Source organism: Mirounga leonina, unplaced genomic scaffold (genome assembly GCF_011800145.1).
Source record: "Mirounga leonina isolate KUSES-001 unplaced genomic scaffold, KU_Mleo_1.0 Mir_53, whole genome shotgun sequence".
Taxonomy (NCBI): domain Eukaryota; kingdom Metazoa; phylum Chordata; class Mammalia; order Carnivora; family Phocidae; genus Mirounga; species Mirounga leonina.
The window spans coordinates 41216289-41243641 of NW_023270807.1; the positions used below are offsets into that span (position 1 = coordinate 41216289).

Genomic DNA, 27353 nt, shown 5'->3' on the forward strand with positions numbered 1-27353 from the left:
CCTCTCCCCACTGCTTATTCTCTCTCTCTCAAATAAATAAAATCTTTTTTTTTTTAAAAGAACTCCTAGAACTCAAAACTAAAAAACACAGTAATAAAAGGCAATTTCAAAGAGCAAGCAAAAATGATTTCAATAGATACTTCACAAAGAAAGATATGCTAATGATCAATAAGCACATAAAATAGTGCTCATTATTCATCAGGGAAACACAAAACCACAATGAGAGGTTGCTATACACCCACCAGAATGGGTAAAATTAATTGACAATATCACATATTGGCAAGAATATAAAATAACCAATGCTCTCATACATTGTTGGTGGGAGGATAAAATGGTACTAATACTATGTTAATAGGTCTGGCAGTTTCTTAATAAGTAAACATATATTATATCTGTATAATCCAACAATTGTCCCTAGTATTTATCCAAGAGAAATTAAAATATGTCTCTAAAAAGGCTCAAACAAGAATGTTAACAGCAGCTTTATTCATAATTGCCAAAAACTACTCAATAGGAATAAACACAAATTGTATATTCATACCTTGGAATACTACTGAGTAATAAAAAGGAATAAATCATTGGTAAACACAATCCAGATAAATTTGAAAGACATGCTGAATGAAAGAAGCCAGAGAGAAGAAACTACATTATGTTTCATTCTCATTATACAAAGTTCTAGAAGAGGCAAAACTAATCTGTGGTCAAAAAAGAAAAATCAAAACAGTGGTTGACATTGGTATGGAGGAGGGGGCCAGGATAAAAGAGAACTTTCTAAAGAAAACTTTGGGATAATGGTAATGCTCAGCAATTTATTAAAAAGATAATAAACAATGACCAAGTAAAGTTTTTTCCAGGAACGCAAGGTTGGCCTAACAATAAAAAAAAAAAAAATCAATATAAAACATACATTAACAGGATAAAGTAGAAAAATCTTATGGAAAAGGCCTATGATCCAAAATATGACCAGTAAAAGGCAAAGATCTGAACATGCATCCCAAAGATATAAAAATGGCCAATAGGCCCTTAAGAAATGTAAAATAAACCACACCTACTAGTAGCTAAAATGAAAAAGATTAAGTGTGCCAAGTATTGGAAAGGATATGTAACAACAGGAACTCTCACACACTGCTGGCAAAAATATAAAACATGACCATTCTGGAACACTGTCTGGTGCTTTTCTTATAAAGTCTAACATTCACTTAACATATGATCCAGCAATTCCACTCCTAATTATTTACCCAAGAGAAATAAAAACATGTCTATTATGACTTTAATAACTTTTTTCATAAAAATATAATGGAAACCCAGTATTTCTCAACAAAAAAGGAAGAAATTATGGGATAAATGCAACAACATGGATGAAGCTCCAAAACTTTAAATTGAATGACAGAAAGTCAGACATAAAATAGAACATTACTGTACTTATATGTCATTTATACAAAATTTGAGAGCAGGCAAGAACTAAGTTATAGTGACAGAAATTTCATCAATGGTGGCATAGGTGGAGACTGAGAAAAGGTACTGGGATGACAGAAATATTTCTTTTTATTTTCATTGGGGTGGTGAATACACAGATGTATACATTTGTCAAAACTCCTATACATAAAATTAGTGCATTTACCATATGTAAATTATACCTTGATAAAGTTACTTAAAAAAAAAAAAACAGTATAGAAAAGGAAATCTGAACTCCTTCCCAAATGACTAAATTAAAGTTGAAAAATGCCAAGTTTTGGTAAAGAGGTGGAGAAAGCACAACTCATATACCACTGATGAGAATGTTTTGTGATAGCCACCAAAAATGAATATATGTATATCCTATAACCCAGTTATTCCTAGTTATATACCCAATAGAAATACAAATGTACTTCACCAAAGACATGAACTAGAACATCTATAGCAACACTATCTTAATAGTAAAACAACGAAGATATTCAAATGCTAACAAAAACTGAATGAATAGATTAGTTGCAGTATATTTACACAGTAGAAATTAGTACTCATCAAAATATGACTGAGTTTCATAAATATGTTGAACAAAGGAAGCCAGACACAATTCTATTTATATACATTAAAAGAAAATCTATGGAAAGAGAAGTCAGGATAGTGGATGATAAAAAAGATAGTGGGTTGGTGCAGGGGGAGGGGACATAGAAGGGTGGCAGGAGGGGACTCAAGATGCTGGTAATGTTACTTCTTGATTTGAGGGCTGGTTGCACAGGATGTGTTCAGTTTGTGAAAATTCAACCTATACAGTTATGATAACTGTACTTTTTAAATTTTTTTTTTTAAAGATTTTATTTATTTATTTGACAGAGACACAGCAAGAGAGGGAACACAAGCAGAGGGAGGGGGAGAGGGAGAAGCAGGCTTCCCGCTGAGCAGGGAGCCCGATGTGGGGCTCGATCCCAGGACCCTGGGATCATGACCTGAGCCAAAGGCAGATGCTTAACGACTGAGCCACCCAGGCACCCCTGATAACTGTACTTCTAAGTGTATATTGTTTTAATAAAAAGTTACTTAAAATGTAAACCTAATTTTACATTGATAAAACAGAGGAAATAAAAATTAGGTTGATCTAAATACACAAAATTAATCACACCCAACATAGGTTTAGTTAAAAGTAGAATGTATTTTAGACTAATACGAAAAAACAGGCAAACAATTAAAAATCATCTATTCAGACTAATTTAGCTTTCAAAGATTTCATATTCAGATTTTATGATATCAATCTCTTAATTCAACAATGTTTTATTTTACAATCAATGCAAAAACAATTTGTAGGATAATAGGGTTAGGCACATAAGCTCTGTTGCTAGACTGACTGGGTTCAAATTTTAGTTGACCGTGAGAAGTTAACCTTTGTGTTTCAGTTTCCTCATCAATAACAGGATACTAATACCATCTGCATCATCATGGTTGTTATGAGGATCAAATGTTAATTTATGAAAGAATACTTAAAATAGTACCCAATACAGAGAAATGCTATGTTAAGTCTTACTATCCATGATTTTCATAGCATTTAACAAAACTTATTGTGATTTAAGAGAAAAAAAGACAATGAGAACAAAAGTTCTGACATGAAGACATATAATCAGTTATAAAAGGCTTAGTATCTCTTTCCTTCTAAAGTCTTAAAATATTTAAAAAAAATAAAATTAATTTTTCTATTTATCAGAGAGAAAGAGAGCACAAGCAGGAGGAGCAGCAGAGGGAGAGAGAGAAGCAGGCTCCTCGCTGAGTAGGGAGCCCGATGCGGGACTCGATCCCAGGACCCTGGGATCATGACCTGAGCCGAAAGCAGATGCTCAACCAACTGAGCCACCCAGGCGTCCCCAGAAAAAGTAATTTTAAAAGATAACCTTTAGTTATTAGTTATTTAATACACTAGATCTGCACCATATCCTTAGCATCATTTTCAGAATCCTTAACATTAGAGAATCAGAATTATAAGCAATAATAATATGTAAATAATTTCCATGCCTTTTTTTTTTTCTATTTTTCTTTACTCAGAGAACAAAGTGGTCATGTTACTAAGTGAACACAAATGCTAACAGGATAATTCCCCAAAAAGTTACATTCATACTGGCAAGAAATCATGAAGTCCATACCTAAATTACATTCATAAATTACTTGAGATATCCCATAAAAGAGCAAGGCTTTCTAAAATCCTGGATTTTGTCTGAATAGCTCATTTGTACCTAACGCTGACCTAATTACCAAACCATATCTGCAAAACACTTTAACAGGCATCACGTCATTTAATTCTTACAGTAACAATCCTAAAAGATAAGTATTTTTATCATCTCCTTTGTTTAAAAGAAGAGTAAAACCAAAGTTCAGGGATCACCAGAGAGAAGGCAGAACTGGGATCCAAATCCAGTTCTTAATGATCATAGAACTCATCCTTTATCTAGTATACCACTGCCTTCAGTAAGAAATCACGACACTTCTTATGAAGTGCTAAAGATAACACAAATAGGAAGAAGACACTGATGATTCACAGTATGTCTTGTTATGAGCTAAGCAAAACAAAACAAAAAATTCATAACAAAACAAAAAAATTTTACCAAATTTCTACTCGCTCAGTAAAGATTAGATCAATCAATACAAAACATCTCACATAAGATTTTTCTAAGAAAAAAGAAAAGTTCACCAAAAATTTAATACATGTTAAGGAAATCAGTTAATCATGTGGCCGTATTACAAATCAAGTTACAATTTATTAAAATATAAATGCCTATCATTATATATTTGATTAGACAATGTTGAAGGTGCTGTGCTAAATGTTTCATGCTTTAACTCCGTTTCAGCTTCATAATACCTCTGTGAAATAGGTACTGTTTTTAGCTCTATTTATGGATAAGGAAAGTAAGAGAAAGATTAAATAACTGATCTAAGTTTATATTGCTACCAAGTAACAGATCCATGATTTAAACTCAAACAAGGCTCACTCCAGAACCCTGGGTTAATCACAGTATATACTGCTGTCCACATAAAGTCATTTGCTCTAAGTAAAACCTTATATCAGAGCAATTTTCCTTATAGATTTCTATCAGAAATATGACCTACCTAGGTATTCATGCTAAAAATATTTCTTCAAAAGGAACTTACCTAGGACTCGACCACAAAATTTTTCCCAAAACACATACATACATAAAAAGTTAAACACATATACAGAAGAATCATTCCCCATTTCCTTAACAACTCCTTCCTCTTCCCAAAAGCACACATGCCTAAAGGTTTCTATTAGCAAACAAGGTAACTATGGTGTACAGTATAACATTAGCAATTTGAGAACACTGCTGGCAAATGTTCTTGCCTGAGAATCCATTCAATGTCTCTGTAAGTATTCATGTTTCTAAATACAGAAATTTCACAATGATCTGTAAAGCACAAGCTGTCAGATTGATCCTAGTAATAATTTAGGGACACTGAGATATAGTAAATGATACTTCTAGATGTGGTAAAACTCAAAACTTTTTTAAAAAGCTACTGATAATCTTCTTAGGAATAAATAAAATACCTTAAACTCACATGTTCATTAATCATGCACAGTGGTTACCTATAAAATGACTTACCAGATTTCTTTAAATGAGTTCTATTCTTTCTACTGATCATGCCATAATTTGAAAGTGTCTGATTTCCCATGATTTTGCTTTCTAAACTCAGGCTCTGGCATCTTAGCATCTTAGAAACCACAGTAGCTTTATGAAGAAGCATTTGTAGACATTTGTAACCACATAAAAAATTAATTGAGATTTTGTTTCTCAGCTAAAGCAGCCCTGGAATTTTAGCTTTAATAAATAAAATGTCCAGCTCTAAAAAGTTAAATAATTGAATTAGTATATAATTTATAGGTTACCTCTACATGGAATTTGGAAGAATTTATATTCATACATCAAGCCAGGCCACAAAGATTGTGCATTCTTCCACTCAAGATGACTGGTGAGAAATGTATTATTTCTCCAATTAAAACAGGTGATAATGAATAGTGACCAAATCCCATATACACTCGGTGTTTCACATTAGATTTAAGTTCAGCTGATCAGAACTTCATTCTAATGCAAGAACCAATTCTCTTTAATACACACTGCCACATTTAACTGTAGACAGCAGGAGTACAACTATGTATTATGAGTCATATAAACTAGGTGAGTGAATCTGCAAACAAACTAGTGAAAATCCTTCCCACAATCGGAAGGAGACTTATAGAGCTAATTTGTGATTTCCTAATGAGCTGTATCTTAACCTTAATATTAAGATAAACATAGCATAAAAACATCTTCTACGGAAATAAAATTGTGTTAGAGGATTCTTCAGAATGATGAAGATGCACCTTTGGGAAATAGCTTTAAAAACTTAAATCACTACAGTATTGAATATACTCTATACATACAATTTGTAAATCAGATTAAAATGCTAATTTAATCTTAATTTTCTAATTTATTCATAGAATAGTAAAGTTTAAATTCTACCAACTTTCTTTAGACCAACATTTACATGGGATATTTTCAGGAAAATAAATCTATTCCATTTTTTAATTTCTTCAAGCATATACTGCATGTATTTATACCCTATGTGTAAAAAGTATTCAAGAATCAAATGATTATTTCCATTTACACTAAATATGGGTCAAAATTCATGAATTCCAAACATCAACCATTTTATATAAACATGTTTTAAAGATTTCTAACAAATACCTTGATTTGTGCCATTAACATAAAATTTCCATAACCAAAGTATAGTAAATATTTTATATCCTTATTTTATATATATATATAATTATTTTTATATACACACTGGCACTACATATATTTTACTAAGTTACCTCAGCCCACTGTTTCATGAGTACAAATAGAAGTATATATAGCAGGAGAATTTAGCAGAAATGCACTTTTAAAGATCCTTCAGATACCAAAAATACTACCAAGAAATCATAAGGACATAAATAATTTTACAACTCACTTTGATAATTCAGAATAAAATTATAATTAAATTTACTTGGTGTCCTAAGATACATAAAACCACTATTGATTAGTTTGTATTTTTTAATTTTACTAAAGTATAGCTGCCATACATTATATTAGTTTCAGGTATGCAACATAGTGACTCAACATTTATATACATTGTGAATTGATCACCCACCATAAATCTAGCTACCGTCTGTCACCAAAGCTGTTACACATTATTAACTATATTCTCTATGCTACACGTTATATCTATGTGTCTTATTTATTTTATGACCAGAAGGGTGTTCTTCTGACTTTTTAATCCCCTTCCCCTTCTCCCCTCTGGTAACTACCAGACTGTTCTTTGTATGTATGAGTCTGTTTCTGTTTTGTTCATTTGTTTTTCAGATTCTACATATAAGGAAAATCCTACAGTATTTGTCTTTCTCTTCCTTATTTCACCTAGCATAATACCGTCTAGGTTCATCGATCTTACTGCAAATGGCAAGATTTCATTCTTTTACTTTTTTTTTTTTAATATTTCATTCTTTTTAATGGCTCCTATTCCACTGTATGTATATATACCACATCTTTATCCTTTCATCCATCAATGGTACTTAGTTGCATCTATATCGTGGCTATTATAAATAAGGCTGCAATGAACATATTCTATATTTATCTTTTCAAATTAGTGTTTCATTTTCTCCATATAAATACCAGAAGTAGAATTGCAGGATCATATGGTAGCTCTATTTCTAATTTTGTGAGAAACCTCCATACCGTTTTTCATAATGGCTGCATCATTTGGCATTCCACCAAGTGCATGAGAGTTCCCTTTTCTCTATATCCTCACCAACACGTTATTATTGTCTTTTTGACAACAGCCACTCTGACAGGTGTGTGGTGATAGCTCATTGTGGTTTTAATTCGCATTTCTCAGATGATTAGTGATGCTGAACATCTTTTCATGTGTCTGTTGGCTATCTCTATGTCTTCTTTGGAAAAATGTATATTCGGGTCCCCAGACCATTTTTTAAATTGGGTTGGGGTTTTTTGTTTGACATTGAGTTGTATGAGTTCTTTATATAATTTGGATATTAAATCCTTATCAATCACATCATTTGCAAATATCTGTTCCCAGTTGGTAGGTTGCCTTTTTGTTCTGTTGGTTTTCTTTACTCTGCAAAGGCTTATTAGTTTAACGTAGTCTCATTTGTTTATTTTTGCTTTTGATGCCCTTGTCAGAGGAGACATTTCAAAAAAATATGTTGCTCAGGGGTCCCTGGGTGGCTCAGTTGGTTGAGTGTCTGACTCTTGGTTTCAGCTCAGGTCATGATCTCAAGGTCGTAAGATTAAGCCCTGTGTTCGGCTCTGTGCTCAGAGCAGCAGAGTCTGCTTGAGATTCTCTCCCTCTCCCTTTGCCCCTCCCCTGACTTGTGTGCGTGCACACACTCTCTCTCAAATAAATCTTAAAAAAAAAAAAAAAAAAAAAAGTTGCTCAGGCCAATATCCAAGAGCTTACCACCTATGTTTTCTTCTAGTAGTTTTATGATTTCTGGTCTTAAATTTAAATTTTTAACCCATTTTGAGGGCTTTTTTTGTATGTGGTATAATGACCCAGTTTTCCCAATACCATTTATTGAAGAAACATGTTCTTTCCCCATTATATGCTCTTGCCTCCTTTGTCAAAGATTGACCATATAAACATAGATTTATGGAATCTATTCTGTTACATTCATCTATGTGTCTGTTTTTGTGCCAGTACCATACTGTTTTGATTATTATAGCTTTGTAATAGTTTGAAATCAGGGAGTGTGATACCTCTATCTTTGTTCTTTCTCAAGATTGCTTTGGCTCTTCAGGGTATTTTGTGGTTTCATATAAACTTTTAGGAGTATTTGCTCTAGTCCTGTGAAAAATGCCCTTATTATTTTGATAGGGATAGCACTGAATCTGTACATTATTCTTAGTAATATGGACATTTAAAAAATACTAATTCGGGCGCCTGGGTGGCTCAGTTGTTAAGCGTCTGCCTTCGGCTCAGGTCATGATCCCAGGGTCCCGGGATCGAGCCCCCCATCGGGCTCCCTGCTCCGCGGGAAGCCTGCTTCTCCCTCTTACACTCCCCCTGCTTGTGTTCCCTCTCTTGCTGTGTCTGTCAAATAAATAAAATCTTTAAAAATAAATAAATAAAAATACTAATTCTTCCAATCCATAAGCACGGTGTACCTTTCTGTTTGTGTTATCTTCAATTTACTTCATCAGTTATAGTTTTCAGTTCTTTCACCTACTTGGTTAAATTTATTTCTAGGTGTTTTATTCTTTTCAATGCAATTGTAGAGAGTATCATGTTCTTAAATTTTCTGACAGTTCATTATTAGTGTATAGAAAGGTGACAAATTTCTGTATATTAATTTTGTATGTAACTTATTTATTCTAATAGTTTTTGGTGGAGTCTTTAGGGTTTTCTATATATAGTATCATGTCCTCAAATAGTGACAGTTTTACTTTTCCAATTTGGATGCCTTTTATTTCTTTTTCTTATCTGATTGCTGTAGCCAGGACTTCCAGTACTATATTGAATGAAAATGGTGAGAGTGGACACCTTTGTCTTGTTCCTTATCTTAGGGGAAAAGCTCTCAGTTTTTCATCATTGAGTATGATGTTAGCTGTGGGTTTTTCATATGTGGACTTCATTAAGTTGAGGTATGTTCCCTCTAAATCTACTTTGTTGAGGGTTTTTATTATGAATGGTAGTTGTACTTTGTCAAATGCTTGTTCTGTATCTACTGAAATGATCATATGGGTTTTTTTTTTCCTTTCTCTTGTTAATGTAATGTATCACATTGATTGATTTGTGAATACTGAACCACCCTTGCATCCCAGGAATAAATCCCACTTGATCTTGGTGAATGATATTCTTACTGTATTGTTGGGATTCAGTTTGCCAATATTTTGTTGAGGATTTTTGAATCTCTGTTCATCAGAGATACTGGCCTGAAGTTTTTTGGGGTTTTTTTTGGAGGGGGGGGGTTCTGTCTTTATCTGATTTTGGTATCAGGGTAATGCTGGCCTCATAGAATGAATTTGGAGATTTCTTCCTCCTCTATTTTTTTGGAAAAGTTTGAAAAGAATAGATATTAACTCTTCTTTAAATATTTGGTAGAATTCACATGTGAAGCCATCTGGTTCTGGACTTTTTCATTGGGAGTTTTTGATTACTGATTCAATTTCATTGCTAGTAGTCGATCAGTTCATATATTCTATTTCTTCCTGATTCAGTTTTGATAGGTTATACGTTTCTAGGAATTTATCCATTTCTTTTAGGTTGTCTAATTTGTTGGCATATAATCTTTCATAATATTCTCTTACAATTCTTTGTATTTCTGTGGTGTCAGTTGTTATTCCTCCTCTTTCATTTGATTTTGTTTGAGTCCTCTCTCTCTTTTGGGGGGGATGGGGAGGATCAGTCTGGCTACAAATTTATTAATTTTTTTGATCTTTACAAAGAACCAGCTCCTGGTTTCATTGACCTGTTCTATTGTTTTTTAGTTTATCATTTATTTCTGCTCTAATCTCTATTATTTCCTGCCTTCTACAGTAGGTTTGGGGTTTTGTTTGTTCTTCTCTTTCTAGCTCCTTCAGGTGTGAGGTTAGGTAGTTTGAGACATTTCTTGCTTCATAACGTAGGCCTGTATTGCTATAAACTTCTCTTAGAACTGCTTCTGCTGCAGCCCAAAGATTTTGGACCATTATGTTTTCATTTTTATTTGTCCCCATGTGTTTTTTGATGCCTTCTTTGATTTCTTGAGTTAACCCATTCATTGTTTACTAGCATATTATTTAACCTCCATGTATTTGTCCTCTTTCCAGATTTTTTTTTTCTTTAAAGATTTGAGAGAGAACACAAGCAGGGGAGAGGGGCAGAGGGAGAAGAGTCTTAAGCAGACTCCGCCCTCAGCGAGATGGGGCTCGATCTCACAACCCTGAGATCATAACCTGAACCGAAACCAAGAGTCAGATACTTATCTGACTGCGCCACCCAGGCACCCTCCAGATTTTTTTATTGTGGTTGATTCCTAGTTTCATAGCATTGTGGTCAGAAAAAATGCATAGTATGACTTCAATCTTTCTGAGTTTGTTGAGACTTGTTTTGTGGTCTAATATGTGATCTATTTTGGAAAATGTCCCATGTGCATTTGAAAAGAATGTGTATTTTAGAATGGAATGTTCTGAATATATGTATTAAATCCATCTGGTCCAACGTGTCATTCAAAGCCACTGTTTCCTGGTTGATTTTGTTTAGATGATCTGATTGATGTAAGTGGGGTGTTAAAGTTCCCTATTATTGTATTACTATCGAGTAGTTCCTTTATGTTTGCTATTAACTGTTTAATGTATTTCAGTGTCCCAATGTTGGGTGCATAGATATTTACAATTGTTATATCCTCTTGTTGGATCATCCCCTTTATGACTCTAGAGCATCTTTCTTTGTCTGTTGTTACAACCTTTGTTTTAAAGTCTATTTTGTCCAGTATTAAGTATTCCTACCCCGGCTTTCTATTCACATTCATTTGTATGTGTCTCCATCCCCTCACTTTCAGTCTGCGGGTGTCTTTAGGTCTGAAATGGAGTCTCTTAAAGGCATATGGATGGGTCTTGTTTTTTTAATCCATTCTTTCACACTATGTCTTTTGATTGGAGCATTTAGTACATTTACATTCAAAGTGATTTTCGATAGGTATGTATTTATTGCCTTTTTGTTACTTCTTTTGTGGTTGTTTTTATAGTTTTCTGTTTCTTTCTTCCATTGCTCTCTTCTTTCACCATAAGTTGGCTTTCTTCTGTGATATATTTGGATTCCTTTCTCTTTGTTTTTTTGCATATCTATTACTGTTTTTTATTTTTTTATTTTATGTTAATCACCATACATCATTAGTTCTTGATGCAGTGTTCCACGATTCATTTTTTGCATATAACACCTAGTGCTCCATTCAGTATGTGCCCTCTTTAATACCCATCACCAGGCTAGCCGATCCCCCCATCCCCCTCCCCTCTAAAACTCTCAGTTTGTTTCTGAGTCCATAGTCTCTCATGGTTCGTCTCCCCCTCTGATCTCCCCCCCGCTTCATTTTTCCGTTTCTGCTAGCTTCTTTTTTTTTTTTAACATATAATGTCTATTACTGGTTTTTAATTTGTGGTTACCATTAGGTTTGTATATATCTTCTGCATATACCAGTCTATATGAACTTGATGGTCACTTAAGTTGAACCCATTTAACTCCTCTTCCCATCACAATTTAGGTGTATGGTGTCCTACTTTACATACTTTTATTTTGTGAGTCCCTTCACTGTTTGTTTTTTGTTGTTGTTTTTTTTTACAGGTACACTTATTTTTACTGCTTTTGTGCTTCTTACTTTTCTTACTTAGGGTCTTTCCACTCAAAGAGTCCCCTTTAACATTTCTTGTAGGGCTGGTTTAGTAGTCATGAACTTCTTTAACTTGTGTTTGGGAAACTTTTTCTCTCTCCTATTCTGAATGAAAGCCTTATTGGATAGAGTATTCCTGGCTACAGTTCTTTTCCTTTCAGCACTTTGAATGTATCATGCCAATCCCTTCTGGCCTGTAAAGTTTCTGCTAAAAAATCCACTGATAGCCTTATAGGGTTTCCCTTGTATGTAACTGTCTTCTTTTTTCTTGCTGCTTTTAAAGTTCTTTATCACTGCTTTTTGCCATTTTTATTACTATGTGTCTTGGTATGGACTTCCTTGAGTTGATTTTGTTGGGGGCTCTCTGTACCTACTGGATCTGAATTTGTTTCCTTCCCCAGATTTGGGAAGTTTTCAGATGTTATTTCTTCACATAAATTTTCTGCCTGTTTTCCCTCTATTCTTCAGGGATCCCTATAATGTGAATGTTATTACGCTTGATGGAGTCATGGAGTTACCTAAGTTTGTTCTCATTTTGCGTAATTTTCTTTCTCTTACCTGCTCAGCTTTATTACTTTATGTAACTTTGTCCTCCAGGTCACTGATTCGTTCCGCTTCCTTTAATCTGCTCTTTATTCCATCTAGTGTATTTTTAATTTCATTTATTGTGTTCTTCATCTCTGACTGGTTCTTCTTTTTAATCTCTTTGTTAAGGGTCTCACTGATGTCCTCCACTCTTTCAAGTACAATGATTATGATGATTACTTTAAATTCTCTATCAGGCATATTATTTATCTCTTTTGCTTAGGTCTCTTACTATGGTTTTGTCTTGGTTCTTTCATATGGAACATATTCCTTTTTCTCATTTTATCTAGCTTTCTGTGTTTCTATGCCTCAGGAAAAGTTGGCTACATCTACTCTTGAAAGAAGTAACCTTATGAAGAAGATGCCATGTAGTGCCCGGCAGTGTCACCTGTTTACCAGAATGTGGCGCTTCAGGGGTGTCTTCTATGTGTGTTGCATGTGCCCTGCTATTGTGGCCCAACTACTTTTTGCTTCAGTCCAGTTGTCTGCAGTGCCTCACTTTGCCTACTGTGAGCAATGTTTGATCCCTGTGGTGCTACTGGACCAGTCTGGGGCCATGTTGGGCTTGAATTGAGTCAAACCAGGCTTTTGCCCGAGATGCAGTAGCACCAAACTACACTTTCCCTGTGTTGTCCCCTGAGATGCTTTTGTTGGTGGGAGGGGCCTGCTATCAGACCAGCTGTCTGCCCCTAGCCCACTGTTGGGGCTATAGTTTAATTGGTTTGTGTGGTTATCTTTTCCTCTCCCTAGGGTAGAAGTCACTTTGGAGTGGTGTTGGCCCCTGTCAGGGCTGCTTGCACAATGCCAAGTTTGTGGCCCTGGTCTGAATGGGCTCCGGCCAAAAGTGTATTGGTGGGGGTGGATCTACAACATGATCAGGGGTGGGGCATGCAGTAGGTCCTCTGGGAGAAGGGATGAGCCTCTGCAAGGACCATGGCCATCTGGGCTGATCAACAAAATACGTGGGCTGGGTGCAGTTTTAACAAATGCATACCAGTCCTCTGCTAGAGGGGATGGGCTGTCGCTGACCAAAGTTGGCCAGGGCCAATCTGCAAGTGTGAGTGAACAGGGCACACAGTGCCTACAAGTTTTGCATGCCAGTCCCCTGCTAGGGGGATGTGCCTCCAACACAAGGAAGGCCAGCTGGGCCTGTCTGCAATGCATGAAGGGGTGGGATGCACAGTTTTAACAAGGTGCCTGCTGGTCTTCTGCAAGAAAGGCCCTGCAAAGTGCACTGTCAGGAGATGTGGTATTGGCAAGGCTTTGCTGGTCTTTTGGGGGGTGGAAACCTGCAGTGCCGGACTAAGGCAAGCGTGGCTGGAGGGGGCAGATCCCCGAGGCACAGAAGTGGGCTGGGGAAATGGCACCTGCCAGCTCCTCTGTTCCTGGAGGAGTCTCCCAATGATCTCTGTCCCTCTGGAATATGCTCTGAGATTAGTAAATTATTCTCCCTTCCATATGCCCCAGGGGTTTTTCAAACTGTTGCTTCTATGCTGTAGGTCAGTGGGCTGTTTGTTGTGCTGTCTCTTTAAGTACACATACTCTTTTTCCTATAGCCCTAAAGGCTCTCCCAGACCAAGCCCACTGATTTTTAAAACTCCATGTTTTAAGTCTTGGTGGTTGTAAGAACTTACAAAATTCCATCCCTCTAGTTTTCAAAGCCAAATGTTATGGGGATTCGTTTTCCCCATGCAGGCTCCTTGGTGTGACAGTCTGTCTCCCCTCTCTGCACCCTCAAGTCCCTCCCTCCAGTGAAGTCCATTTAAGCTCCCCATTATCTCTGGCTTTCTTACACTCTTTGATGTGGCCTCTTCTCTAAATTTAGTTGTAGAGTTTGTTCTGCCAGTCTCTGGATAATTTTCTGGGTTATTTACAATGATGTGTGTGTTGCATCATGGGACAAAGTGAGCTTAGAGTCCTCCTAATCCACCTTCTTCCCTGGGATCCTCCTCTACTTTTTGTTTTTAAATAATGAAACTGATTAATGGCATGGCTAAAACTATACTACTAAGCCCAAAGCTTCCTCATAGGCTTGTTAATTCTCTGAAATTGCAGTATATTTAGCATCTTGAGAGCTGATCCAAGAACTTTTTTGTGTCTCCTCCATACTTTTCTTTAGGGAAAACACAATTTAATGTTGAAACAGCTATCTCACAAACCCTACAGAGGCAATGACCAAATCAGTCTACCAAACACTATCTCATATATACAAGGTATGCAACAAATACTGATGAATTAAAACATTCTACTAAACTAATTCTCTCAAATTTTATCTTTTTTATCTGGGTTTTCCCACCTCTACTTTGTTTTCTGTGACAAGTAGCTCTGACAGACATTAATTTAGTCCCCTCAGCACTCAAAATGAGTTGCCACTAGCTTCAAAATAATTTACATTTTAATTGGGAAAACTATTCTCTTACAAGTAGGAAATGTGGCATTAGAAGCAATAAGGGGGGGGGCACCTGGGTGGCTCACTGGGGTAAGCATCCAACTTTTGATTTCAGCTTAGGTCATGATCTCAGGGTTATGAGATTGAGTCCTGTGTCTGGAGCTTAAGATTCTCTTTCTCCCGGGCGCCTGGTGGCTCAGTTGGTTAAGCGACTGCCTTCGGCTCAGGTCATGATCCTGGAGTCCCTGGATCGAGTCCCGCATGAGTCTGCTTCTCCCTCTGACCCTCCCTCCTCTCATGTGCTCTCTCTCTCTCTCAAATAAATATAATCCTTAAAAAAAAAAAAAAAAAATTTCTTTCTCCCTCTCCTTCTGCCCCTCCCCACCCTCAAAAAAAAAGAAAAATAATAATAATAAAAGAAGCAATGAAAGGATTCCCTCCAACAAAGGGTAGCCTCCAAGACCCTCTTCAGTCCTTCTGAGAAAATGGAGTTCAATGAATCTCTTTCTTGCCCTTCACACTATCCATATACTTTTCCTCTAGAATTGCTTTTTAGTTATTATGATATAAACTACAAAGAAAAGGGAGGCTAGAAGGGAAGCAGGAAGTACAACCTATTTTATATACCTCAAATTGCTAGGTGACCTTTTTAGAGATTGTTCCTATTAATGTTGCCATTTTAGGTAAAATCTAATGGAGAAAACTTACAGCAAGTAAATACCCCTGCTTAAAAGTGACAATGAAAGCCATGATTATAACAACATATTAATGATGTATCCAAAAGGACAAAGTAAGGTGGTAAAAAAAAAAAAAAAAAAAAAAAAGACTGTTTGCTTAAATTACTTTAGCAATACACACTAATTAGAATCCAAGAAGTGGGGCGCCTTGGTGGCTCAGTTGGTTAAGCATCTGCCTTCGGCTCAGGTATGATCAAGCCCCACATGAGGCTCCCTGTTCAGTGAAGTCTGCTTCTCCCTCTGCCCCTCCCCTGGCTTGTGCTCTCTCACTCTTTCCCAAATAAAAATCTTTAAAAGAAGAAAAAAAAGGAAAGACTACCAAGAAGAAATTGTATCTATGTACAAAAAATTTTGGAAACCATGATGTAAATGTCAAAATAAAAAAAAAATTACTTCACAAGGTCTAGTTTTTAACTTAAAAGCGAAGAGAGGAATGAAATATTTGAAAAGATGGGAGGGGGACCCAGAAGCCAAGAACTACCTTAAAAGCTAATGCACAGATCTCTGTTTATTTTAATAAAATTTAAAGCATACCATGCATTCGCTGGTTTTGGAGTTTTTGAAGGAGCAGTTAAAGCTGTTTCCATGCTATTCGTTCCTGAATTGTTTTCTTTGGTAGTCATTGCAATCATTTTTCGTTGCTTCTGAGAAAGTTTAACGCCATGAGAAATCATTTTGCTAGAAATTAAATGAATTAGCATTAATTTCTAATGAAGGTTACAGGTAATTATATTGCTGTTTATTTGATATGATTTTACTACTTTGGATCAAAATGGCCACAAGATTCAACAGTGACAATAACAGTTTACACTATCAATGATCAAATAATAGCTACAAATGAGCCTAATATATTTACATGACACTTGCATCAGAAATAGTCCACAATGATCATTTTAGAGGCCAATTTCTGACAACACCATATTCCACAAGAGCTGGACTACCAACCCAACTCAATCTTTAGCATATATTTAAGAAATGTTAGGAAGGCTAGAGTACCAAGGAAAGAGCTTATAATTTGAATTTAATATCAAATGTAGAAAAACAAAGTCCAGTAGGCCTTTCCAATTCTTTAGAACAGAACTATAAAACAACACCATCTTTCCTTTTTTATGATTTTTTAACCGACCCCAAATTTGTCTTTGGTGTAGCTCCACATTTTTGTCTGCTTTCTTCAATTTGCATGATGGTTCTGAGATCCATGACCGGAGGGCTGACAGGACTAAAATACATATAAAAGGTACTTTACAACACAGTTATTGATCCATAAAGTCCAACCCCCAAACTTCACTGAAACTGTAAACTATATATAAGATTGATAATGAGAGGCTAATTTAAGGTTTGTCAGCTATGGCCAAATTCAAAAAGGATACTCTGAATGAAGGCTACTTTTATATATACATAAAACAACTAAAATGCATCCAAAGTCATAACTGAAGCTCTCAAAAAAAAAGCCAAGCAATAAAATGATTCTTTTCTAACTCAGGCAGAAGTAATCAAAGTTCTGCTTAAATTTTTATCCTTTAAGATGAATAGAACTTGCAAATTATATTCTATTTTTAACAAAATTCTTACTACTGTCTAATGTTAACAACAAAAATTTAACAGTAAAGCTTGGGAGTGCTCGATAATATTAGAAACCTACCTGGGGGGTTACACAATAATGAGAAAAAAAATTCTACAATCTTTAGAAATAGCCAATCTATTTTGCTGACTTTACACCAAGCGAATTATTCTTAAAACATTTAATAAAATAATCTAGTGATTAGAAGATGCTTCTCAGTATTCCCACAAACATGTTGACTTAAAAAGGCAAAAAATTTGAGACGGATTTCTAAACTACTTTTAGAATATGAAGCAACATAAACTGGCACATCATAATCTGGTCTCCCAACTTTGCAAAATACAGCACATTTCAAAATAAATAATTACATAAATATAATTGGTAAGTCAGCAGTTTTAGCCTATGATAAACCATAGTAGGTATATAAAGATGAAACACAAGCTCAATAAACACTCTAAAAGTACTGCATTCTGATTATATCTACTCCTTCCACTTAAAAATGGACTTTTCTAAACAAAAGAAAAATATGGATTTAATACAGGCAAATCAAAGCACAGTGTAACATTAAATGAATGTCCTCTGAAAAATAACTGAATAACAATACATTTTGTGAAATCTTAAATACCCTTTAATGTGCTAAAAACAAAAAGTAAGCTTACAACTGACAAAACAGTCTTCCTGAATGGGAGTTTTAATTAATATATACTATCAAAAAAATAGCTATTAAGTCAATACATATCTAGATATAGGTATGTGTGTGTTATATAGTATTTACCAATTTTCACAAATGACAGTACAAAGGGAACTAAATTCTGTCTGGGGAAAAAAAGTGCTTATTTTAGCTGGCTACTAATCTGTATGCATTTAGGTAATTTTCTATGTATTAGAAATTTACATTAATACTTTTTAAATGTGCTTCATTAAAAATTTCCATTGGACTGAAAATGAATAATATTTCTCGAATAGGTACAGAACAAAATGAAAATCCTACCTGAAAGAGCCAGCAACCCAAGTGGAAGAGCTTGTAGTATCAATTCTGTTACTGGGAATGGTCTGTGGAACAGATATGTTAAGTACTGGTGATTTTTCCCATGGTTTTAAATCTTCCCTAGAATATGTAGGAGGTGTACCATTAACATATGGTTTAATTTTCCCCTGGAGATTAAAAAAAAAAAAGAAAAAATTAAAAAATGAGTAATAGGCACCTGGCATAGTAGCTGACGTATAGTTGGTACTTAACATTGGTTAACATTGGTTAAATATATTAAAGCATAAAATCTTATAACAATAATCATCCAGCATTTTTCTAGTTTAGTGCCTTAACCAATTCTCAGAACTTATAACCCAATTATCATGAACTTCGGGAATAATTTTTAGGGGAATAAGTTTGCATATTAAATCCCTATTAACATGAGTATTAAAAATGTTAATAAAGTTGTTCAAATGAGATATGAATCAATAACTTTAAAATTAATGTCCATGACTTTTGTTTATGCCAGACTTTTTGTTTTAATGTCATATAATTCACTCTGAATAAAATTAAAGTTAAATAATATTGACAGTTCCAAAGGAACCCTAAAACAATTGCCATTACAATAGATCAAAGAAGTTATTAAAATGGCTATTTCCATAGCCAGGATAGATTCTTATTGCCAGACATTCACAGCATGCCCTTAATCTTCCTTTTTAACCTCAGTTGTCTTCTACACCCACCTGAGGCTAATATGAATTGCCCCCAAATTTCTATCCTACATAAAAAAAATAATAAAAATAAATTTTATAGAACCACATTAAAAAAAATCCTTGAGGCCTAGAAGACCAAGAAGAATGGGTAAATTTTCCATTGTCTCATGAATTTCTCAAAGTTCTAATAGTTCTGTGGAGGACTAGGAGTTAGAGAAAAATGACAGTATCTAATAAGTTAGACACTTTCCTTTCCTATAGATTAACAATTATGGAATAAAATGTTAAGACATGTCTAAAAAATGGCCTCCCCAGAGTTTAACCAGACTAGAAATTCTGTAGCTTAATGTCAATTGTGCTAGAATAGGAGAACTCCATTCTAGATTGTATTGCTCCTAGTAACATGATAGAGGAAAGAGACTATGCAGAATTTGAAGTTAGGCTTACTTTCAAAATCAGTTTCCTTTGACAGTTTTTAGCTGGTGTTAACTGACATTTTGCAAAATAAATTTCAAGTAATTTAGCTATAAATATATTTCTCCATATGTCTATACAGTGTTGCTATATTTTACATCACCATTATATTTCAATTGCAGAAAGAGGATTAGAAATATGTCATAAAAGGCTCAAACTGCCATTAAAATCTTTAAAACTAGAAACATAATGCAAATTTGAGAAAACTAATACTACACATATTATTATATTTTTTTTATAAACCAGCCAGGAGAGTATTTTAAAGTTAGAGCAAAAAAAAAATAAAAAACTAAAGATAAATTGTCTATAGATCTAAAATTTGAAGAAAACAGTTCATTAATAAATAAAAACAAACCTCAAGTTTATCTGACTGAAATCCTGCTGTGAAATCAGGGGACTGTAAATCTCTAGGACTACCCACTCCTGCATAGCTTCCTTCAGAGTCTGATGTCAACAGTTCTGGAAGAGATTCCACAGAATTGGTCTTACCAGACTTTAACAGTCCTGAAAGGTAAAATTTTTAAAAATATTTAAACACATATACATTAAACATGTGTATTACATTCAGTGAACTAAATAGAGCTAAAAACTTCCATTTATCCAGAGACTTAAAAACATTTATATTATACTGACTGTATCAAATCTTGACAATTCAAGTTAACTGATGAAAAAATCAAAGTAAAAAAATGAAATGGAGGAGACTTTAAAACAACAGTTTTAGCCATTTCGATTACACAGCAATTATGCAATGAACCTAAGGAAGACACTTCTTTGGATCTGCTTTAAGAAGTGATTCAGAACTTCCTCTCCATAAAAAAGAAAAAATTAAAAAACTTCAGACCCTCCCCTTTCTCATCTCTCTGTACCAAGTTCTCTGCACCCATGCACAGGGGGACTGGCCCCATTCTGTGTGGGATTAACATTATAGCCTTTCTACTCCAGTCAACAGACTGGCCCAGTAGCAGAGGCTATGCTAAAGCCAACTGTGGCCTGTGTGAGGGTTTATACTTCTGCAAAAAAAAAAAAATCTGTGGATTGAAAGCTATTTTAATTAGCTTACCACCTAAAGCAAAAGGGTTGTTAGAAATGTACATACCATTTCTTCTCCTAGGCAACCTAAATACCTGTCTCCCTGCCATACCTGGTATCCATATTCATTAGTACATCAGAATCATTTCAAATATAGAGAAAACAATAAACTTTTAAGTTCATGTGTTTATTTTCACATATTTCAATTTTAGTAGAATCTAAATGAGGTAGCAAAAAACCCCCACATATATGAGCTGTAACTAAAAGTTTTACAAATGACTTAAAAATAAAAAAAAATACCATCTCTCATATAAAGAAGTGTGTTTTCTTTAAAGTAAATCACTTTGACAAGATATATGCCTCTTTTGTTGCTGTCACTGCTAATAGTTTGGGAACAACATTCAGCACCCCCGCAATCTTTTAAATATTTTTAAGAGCAGCAAATTTTTTTTTTGAAGATTTATTTATTCATTTTAGAAAGAGTGAGAACATGAGCGGGAGGAGCACAGGGAGAGAATCCCAAGCAGACTCCACACTGAGCATGGAGCAGGACGCAGGGCTGGATCTCATGATCCCAAGATCACAACCTGAGCGGAAACTAAGAATCAGATGCTTAACGGACTCTGCCACCCAGGCACCCAGCAAATTTTTATCTAAGTATATTTAATGCCAGAATGCTCCCAAAAGTCAATTAGAAATAAATCTAATGAATAAAGACAATCTTTAAAGTGGCCAACAATTATTTTTAGTATAAATCATTTTCACAGAATGTCTTTTGTCTAATGTTAAGGATCAACAAAAATAAATTTACTTCCAAAACAGGTCTTTTTGGTCCCCAGTTTAAATTTGACCTTTAAATCATTATCTGCTTTGGCCACAAAAAGAGTGGTACAGCACAAAGAACACAGAACTGGAATTGAAAAAATAAATTCTATTTCTGTCTGGCACTACCTCAAATCACTGAAGTTTTCTGAGCTTGTTTCCTCAGGTTTAAAAGAAGAGACATAAACTAGCTCATTATTGTCTCTTCCAGCTATGAAATGCTAAGATTCTAACACATGTGCTAATAATACCACTACTTAAAGCAAACCAAATAGGGGTGCCTGGGTGGCTCAGTTGGTCAAGCCGTAAGACTCTCAGTTTCAGCTCAGGTCATGATCTCAGGGTCCTCATATCCAGCCCCACGTCAGGCTCCGTGCTCAGCATAGAGTCTGTTTGTTCTTCTCCCTCTGTTTCACGCTCCCCCCCCATCCCCACTCATGGTCTCTCAAATAAATAAATAAAACCAAATATTTGCTTTTTCCCTAAGTCTTTTAGGCGACTGGGAAATCACTAGTTTCATGACTGTCTATCCGTTTATTCATCTTTCCATGTGTCCTTCTAAGGACTAGAGGTAACTCATGTAACACAGAGAACACAAAATCACAGAATTTTAAATTTTGAAAGATCCTAAAACAGGAATCAAGAGGTGTAGTAAATGTGAAAGACCTATCTTTAGTGCTTCATCAATCAATTTAGGTATATTATCTTTTATATATCTTTGTATTATCTAAAGTAACTATTCTTGACATGATTTATCCTTTGAGCATTACCAAACACATCAAGTACCTAATTTGTAGATTGTGTTAAACATAAAAAGACATTCTTTACCCTGAATGACAACTCCCCCCTCCAACAGGGACACAAACAGTGTGCACTTGTATGAAAATACTGCTGACAGAAATTGCACCTGTTTGTCTTACTGCTATAGACACACATAAAATTTCTTAAAGCCATACTGTAGTCTCATTATTTTATGGTCACATTTCCATATTTTCACTGCAAGAAACTATTAAAATTTAGATAGTTTAATCTGGATCTAATCAGATAAATGTGGAACAGTCTATACCACTGGCCTGAACTTTTGGAAACAAAACAAAAAGGTGTGAAAGGTGCTACTCTAGTTAAAAGAGACTAAGGAGACATTAATAAACAAAGGTAATGTCTATCTTCATAGGATACTAGGTCTTTTTTAAGGTTAAAACACAAAAGCCTATAAAAACATTCTTGGACAATCAGGGAAATATGGATAGAGACTATAATACTAGATAATATTAGTGAATTAATGTCTTAGATGTGATGATATTGTAGATGTGATAACGATACTGTGGTTATGTAGAAGAATATCCTTATTCTTAGGAGATTCATATTAATATTAATTCACATTAAAATGTCATGCCTACAACTTCCAAGTGGATCTATAAAAAATATATAGAATGTTTGGAGGATGAGGGAAGAGAGCATGCAACAGAAAGTCTGTATGAAAAAGTAAATGTGGTAAGAGGTTAACAGTAAATCTGAAAGAAGGGAATACAGATTTTCATTTTTCTTCATCTTTTCAGTAAAAGATTTTCAAATTAAACAAAAAATTTTAGAAAAACTACATAACCTTTACTTTCTTTTTCTTTTTTTTTAAAGATTTTATTTATTTATTTGACAGAGAGAAAGACAGGGAGAAAGGGAATACAAGCAGCGGGAGTGGGAGAGGGAGAAGCAGGCTTCCTGCTGAGCAGAGAGCCTGATAGGGGCTTGACCCCGGGACCCTGGAATCGTGACCTGAACCGAGGCAGATGCTTAACGACTGAGCCACCCAGGCGCCCCTAACCTTTACTTTCAAACAGCTCACATAATGCAGAGAGATGAAATGTATTGTAGTATTTTACTGGATTATAACGTCCTAATGCACATGAATGGCATGTGCATTGGATTACTGATATAAATGAAACGAATCCATGTGATAACAGTATCTCTGTCATATTTTGTATATCTCTAATCCTCTATGCCACTAGACAGAGTGGTCTTTCTAAAAACATAAATTTTATCCACTCACATCATACGCCTTAAATATCCATCAACTAGGGTGCATGGGTGGCTCAGCTGGTGGAGTGTCTGACTCTTGATTTCAGCTCAGGTCATGATCTCAGGGTGAGATCAAACCCCGTTGTCAATCTTCATGCTGGCCGTGGAGTCGGCTTGGGATTCTCTCTCTCCCTCTCCCTCTGCCCCTCCCCCATCTCTCCCTCAAAAAAATTATATATCCATCAACTACCATAGCCTTCAGAATAAAATTCAAATTCCTTAGTTTGTCATAAAATGCCTCCAAAATCTGACCAGTTTTCAACTACCACCTATCTGCACATACCCTATATGGCTGAGTCATGCAGAACCATAGGCATAAAAAATGTGCAGTTCTTTCTAGTGCCTCTAGTCTTGGGAGCATACTGGCCAACTCCTCCCTCATTCTTCAAGATGCAACTCATGTATTATTTTCCTCTAAAAGTCTTCCCTGATCTTCTCAGACTAATATGGGCTCTTCTTTTGTGCTCCCAAAGCAAATTTCAATTAGAATATTTATTACAATATACTATCATTTGCTGTAGCCTCCTAAGACAAAGACTATTTTCTATTACAGTAGGCCTCGCAAGTGGCATACAATAGTATTTAATACATGTTGAATCAATTAGAGAACAGAGACATGAAAGATTAGATCAGGAAATATATCCTAAGACACTTTCACTAACCTGTAGATGGTGGACTCTGAATAACATCTGAAAGGTTATAACCTCCAGAACTATCTGAACGCTTACGTGACTTCTTTTTTGCTTTTGTTTTTGCCTTCTTGAACATACTTTCCCTAGGAAAAAGCAAATATAAAATTGATTTTTTAGAAATAAGTTACAGATTAACAACAGAACTATGTATTTTGAGCAAAAGAATATATATAGCATTTTAGTCAGAGAACACAAAAAATACGCATGCTCTAGTTGCATTTATCTATGTGGCCCAGAGCAAATTACTCCGTTTCACTGAAATTCAACTTGTTCTAACTCTACTATTTCTGTGAAAGTTAGAAATAAGATAATATATAGGAAAATACTTTGAAAAGTAAAATAATCAGATATCAGAAACTTCAAGTAACCTAAATGCTAACACTCTAGAAAAGGCGTTAAAAAAACCTCTGGAACCCAAGACCAGTTTCTCAGTGAGCTACACAGTTAGTATACATAGTATATATGTGTATATGTGTATGTATGTATGTATGTATGTATGTATGTATGTATGTGTGTGTGTGTGTATATATATATATATATATATATATATATATAGTAAATTACTTGAATGCCCAAAGATTTTAACAAGTCATTTATCAAGTAGAAGGAAAGTAATTCTGTAACCAGTTGATAAGTGAGCCTAAGACACAGACTGGAAATTCTAAACAGGGCTTGCTAAATGGTTGGCCACACAAAGGGAGATAATGGAGAACTTGGGATATTTTGTTGCGGGATTCTCCAATGTCAGTCACTATAGGTCCTATCTCTTGAACCAGTCAGGTTCTCTACAGAAAAAAATCCACAGTGGCGATGCACTCCTCTTAAGTTCAAACTCTCCAGAGGGCAAATCTTTCTGTCAAGATGGATGGGAGGGGCAATCATCTGGGTGAATGTGGTTCAGAAAGAGGTCAGTGCTCTTTGAAAGAATATTTAAAAATGCTCTTTTCCAAATCTAACCACTCACTCTGAAACTTGCTATCTCTAATTCTTAAGGCTTTCTGGAATTCTGTTTTAGTTTTTTTCTAAGTCATTACTCTCCGTAACCGCTTTCCAACTTCCAAAACTGTACCTCTCCGAACTGCTGTTTTCTCCTTTCCTGTTCTCTCTACTGCAATATGCCTTTCTTATTTATTATAATTTCAGCAGGGTTTGGGAAGGTAGCTAAGATAAATTCAACCACACATGTTAATTTAAAGGTTGTGTTCCTTTTATATTTACAGTTAATTTTGTTACATCTGCAAATAATTATGCACTTACCCTCTTATAATAAGGCTAAGAATAAACATAAGTACATACTTCTTATGTCAGGATTCTCCAATTTTTCTCTTTCAGCATAAAACTGTTAATAGTGTAAAAGATTGGGGAGGGGGACAGAAGGGGAGGAGGGAAGGAAAGAAAAAAAAAGAGGGGCCCCTGGGTGGCTCAGATGGTTAAGCATCTGCCCTCAGCTCAGGTCATGATCCCAGGGCCCTGGGATCGAGCCCCACGTCGGGCTCGCTGCTCAGCAGGAAGCCTGCTTCTCCCTCTCCCACTCCCCCTGCTTGTGTTCCCTCTCTTGCTGTCTCTCTCTGTCAAATAAATAAATAAAATTTAAAAAAAAGAGAAACAATGCTTACGAATAATTTTGTTCCAAATTTATTTCTTCTTTCAAAAAGATATCTCCATCTTCTACTTCCAAATAGCTAATATCTGGTCCATCTTGATATGGTGTAATGACTCTTCTATCCATTGCTGGAATCTATTAAAAAAAAAAAAAAGGTGTCCCTTGTTAAATACAAAATGTGTAAAGACTTTTAAAAAAAATAGGTATATCCCACTTGTTTATATTGGTATGTGGTGACGTTAACAAGGAAAAGTCTAGAATGCCTAATGACTTCCTAAGTTTACACCAATGGGAAAAACTAATTAGATTCATTCATTTATTCTAAAAAACTGTCAAAAAAAAACTTTTCAAAAAAGCTCTACTTTATTATCAAATACAAATTAATCCATTTCTTAGGGATCATATGAATCCATGTTTTTGTACTGTCCTGACCTTTGGTAATGAAAGACTCAAAAAGCTTTCAATAACTTTCATTTATAAAGGAATTAGATAATTTTATCATTAAATATTTTCAATTTTGATTATCATACTAATCTGGGATCTGTAAAAAAATTTACATCCTCATTTTTAAAAGATCCTAATATATTAGAATTCAATAGGAAATTATTCCATTGAGAAGTCTGACCTAACAGTACTACTTTAGTTTGATCATATTATTAAAAAAAACATAAACCTTACCATTTTTCTATAAAACACAGAAAGATCCTTCAAAACACCATCACTTAAAACATCAAGAGACCTAAAAATCAAGATACAAAATTCCATCTTAAGACTTAAGTAACTTAATACTCATCAAGATTTTCAAATATGTAGAGACATTTTACATTGCTGAATAAGTAACAGTTATTTTTTAAATCATTAATATGCCGGCTGCTACAAATTCTTTTTGGAAGTATGTATAGTTGTATATTTCAAATAAACAGCAATATATATAGACAAACATCTTCAATAAAACTCAACTCTTAAAAAAGATTTTTCTATCACTTATTTATATTGTAGCAAAATAGCAACTAAAGTTCTTCCTTGACATCCCAATAAATCCATCAAAAGTTAAAAATCTCTTAAGTCAAAAATATATTTAAATATACCCACTTACTGAACATCACAGCTTAGCCTAAACTACCTTAAACATGCTCAGAACACATACATTAGCCTACAGTTGGGAAAAATCATCTAATACAAAGCCTATTTTATAATAAAGTGTTGAATATCTTATGTAATTTATTAATTACTGTATTGAAAGTAAAAAACAAGTGTGTCAGTTGTGTTCCTGTATGTCACTGGGAACTGTGGCTTACTGCCACTGCCCAGGATCATCAGAGAGTATCGTACTATTTATCACTAGCATGGGGAAAAGATCAAAATTCAAAATTCGATGTACAGTTTGTACTAAATGTGTATCACTTTCACACCACTATAAAGTTGAAAAATCCTAAGTCAAACCATGGTAAATCAGGGACCATGTATTCATTTTCCAACTTTCCAATCTTTAGCTACAGAAGGAGCACTATACTGATAGAACAATGGCCTATCACAATACCTTAATTCTATCTAGAACTATCAATGCTACCAGTTACCTGCATGACTTTGAGCAACTCACTTTACCTCTCTGGACTTTAATATGTTCATGACGCATAAAATAATGGTTTGGACTAGATCAGATGTATTCAAAGTAAATTTCAAGGAACTCTCAAGTTCCAAAGAGATACTTTTAAGGCATCAGTGAAAACTTAAATCAAAGCTTACATTCTAAAATATATTTTAAACTATTTTTACAAATGCAAAACAACTTGCCTATTCAAATCTGTACCATACCAGTTT

General features: G+C 34.8%; 1 protein-coding gene across 6 annotated transcripts in view; it reads right to left on the minus strand.

Annotated features, from left to right (window-relative positions):
* Positions 1 to 27353, minus strand: part of IBTK (inhibitor of Bruton tyrosine kinase) — a 128871-nt gene that overhangs the window by 36043 nt on the left and 65475 nt on the right. For all 6 annotated transcript variants that reach the window (XM_034990792.1, XM_034990791.1, XM_034990788.1 and 3 more), the window contains 7 exons: positions 26211 to 26271; positions 25546 to 25667; positions 23900 to 24012; positions 19666 to 19814; positions 18145 to 18308; positions 16719 to 16811; positions 16127 to 16270 (listed from right to left, as the gene is read on the minus strand). In XM_034990792.1, the coding sequence (XP_034846683.1) occupies positions 16127 to 16270; positions 16719 to 16811; positions 18145 to 18308; positions 19666 to 19814; positions 23900 to 24012; positions 25546 to 25667; positions 26211 to 26271 (846 nt within the window). The remainder of the gene's footprint in view (positions 1 to 16126; positions 16271 to 16718; positions 16812 to 18144; positions 18309 to 19665; positions 19815 to 23899; positions 24013 to 25545; positions 25668 to 26210; positions 26272 to 27353) is intronic.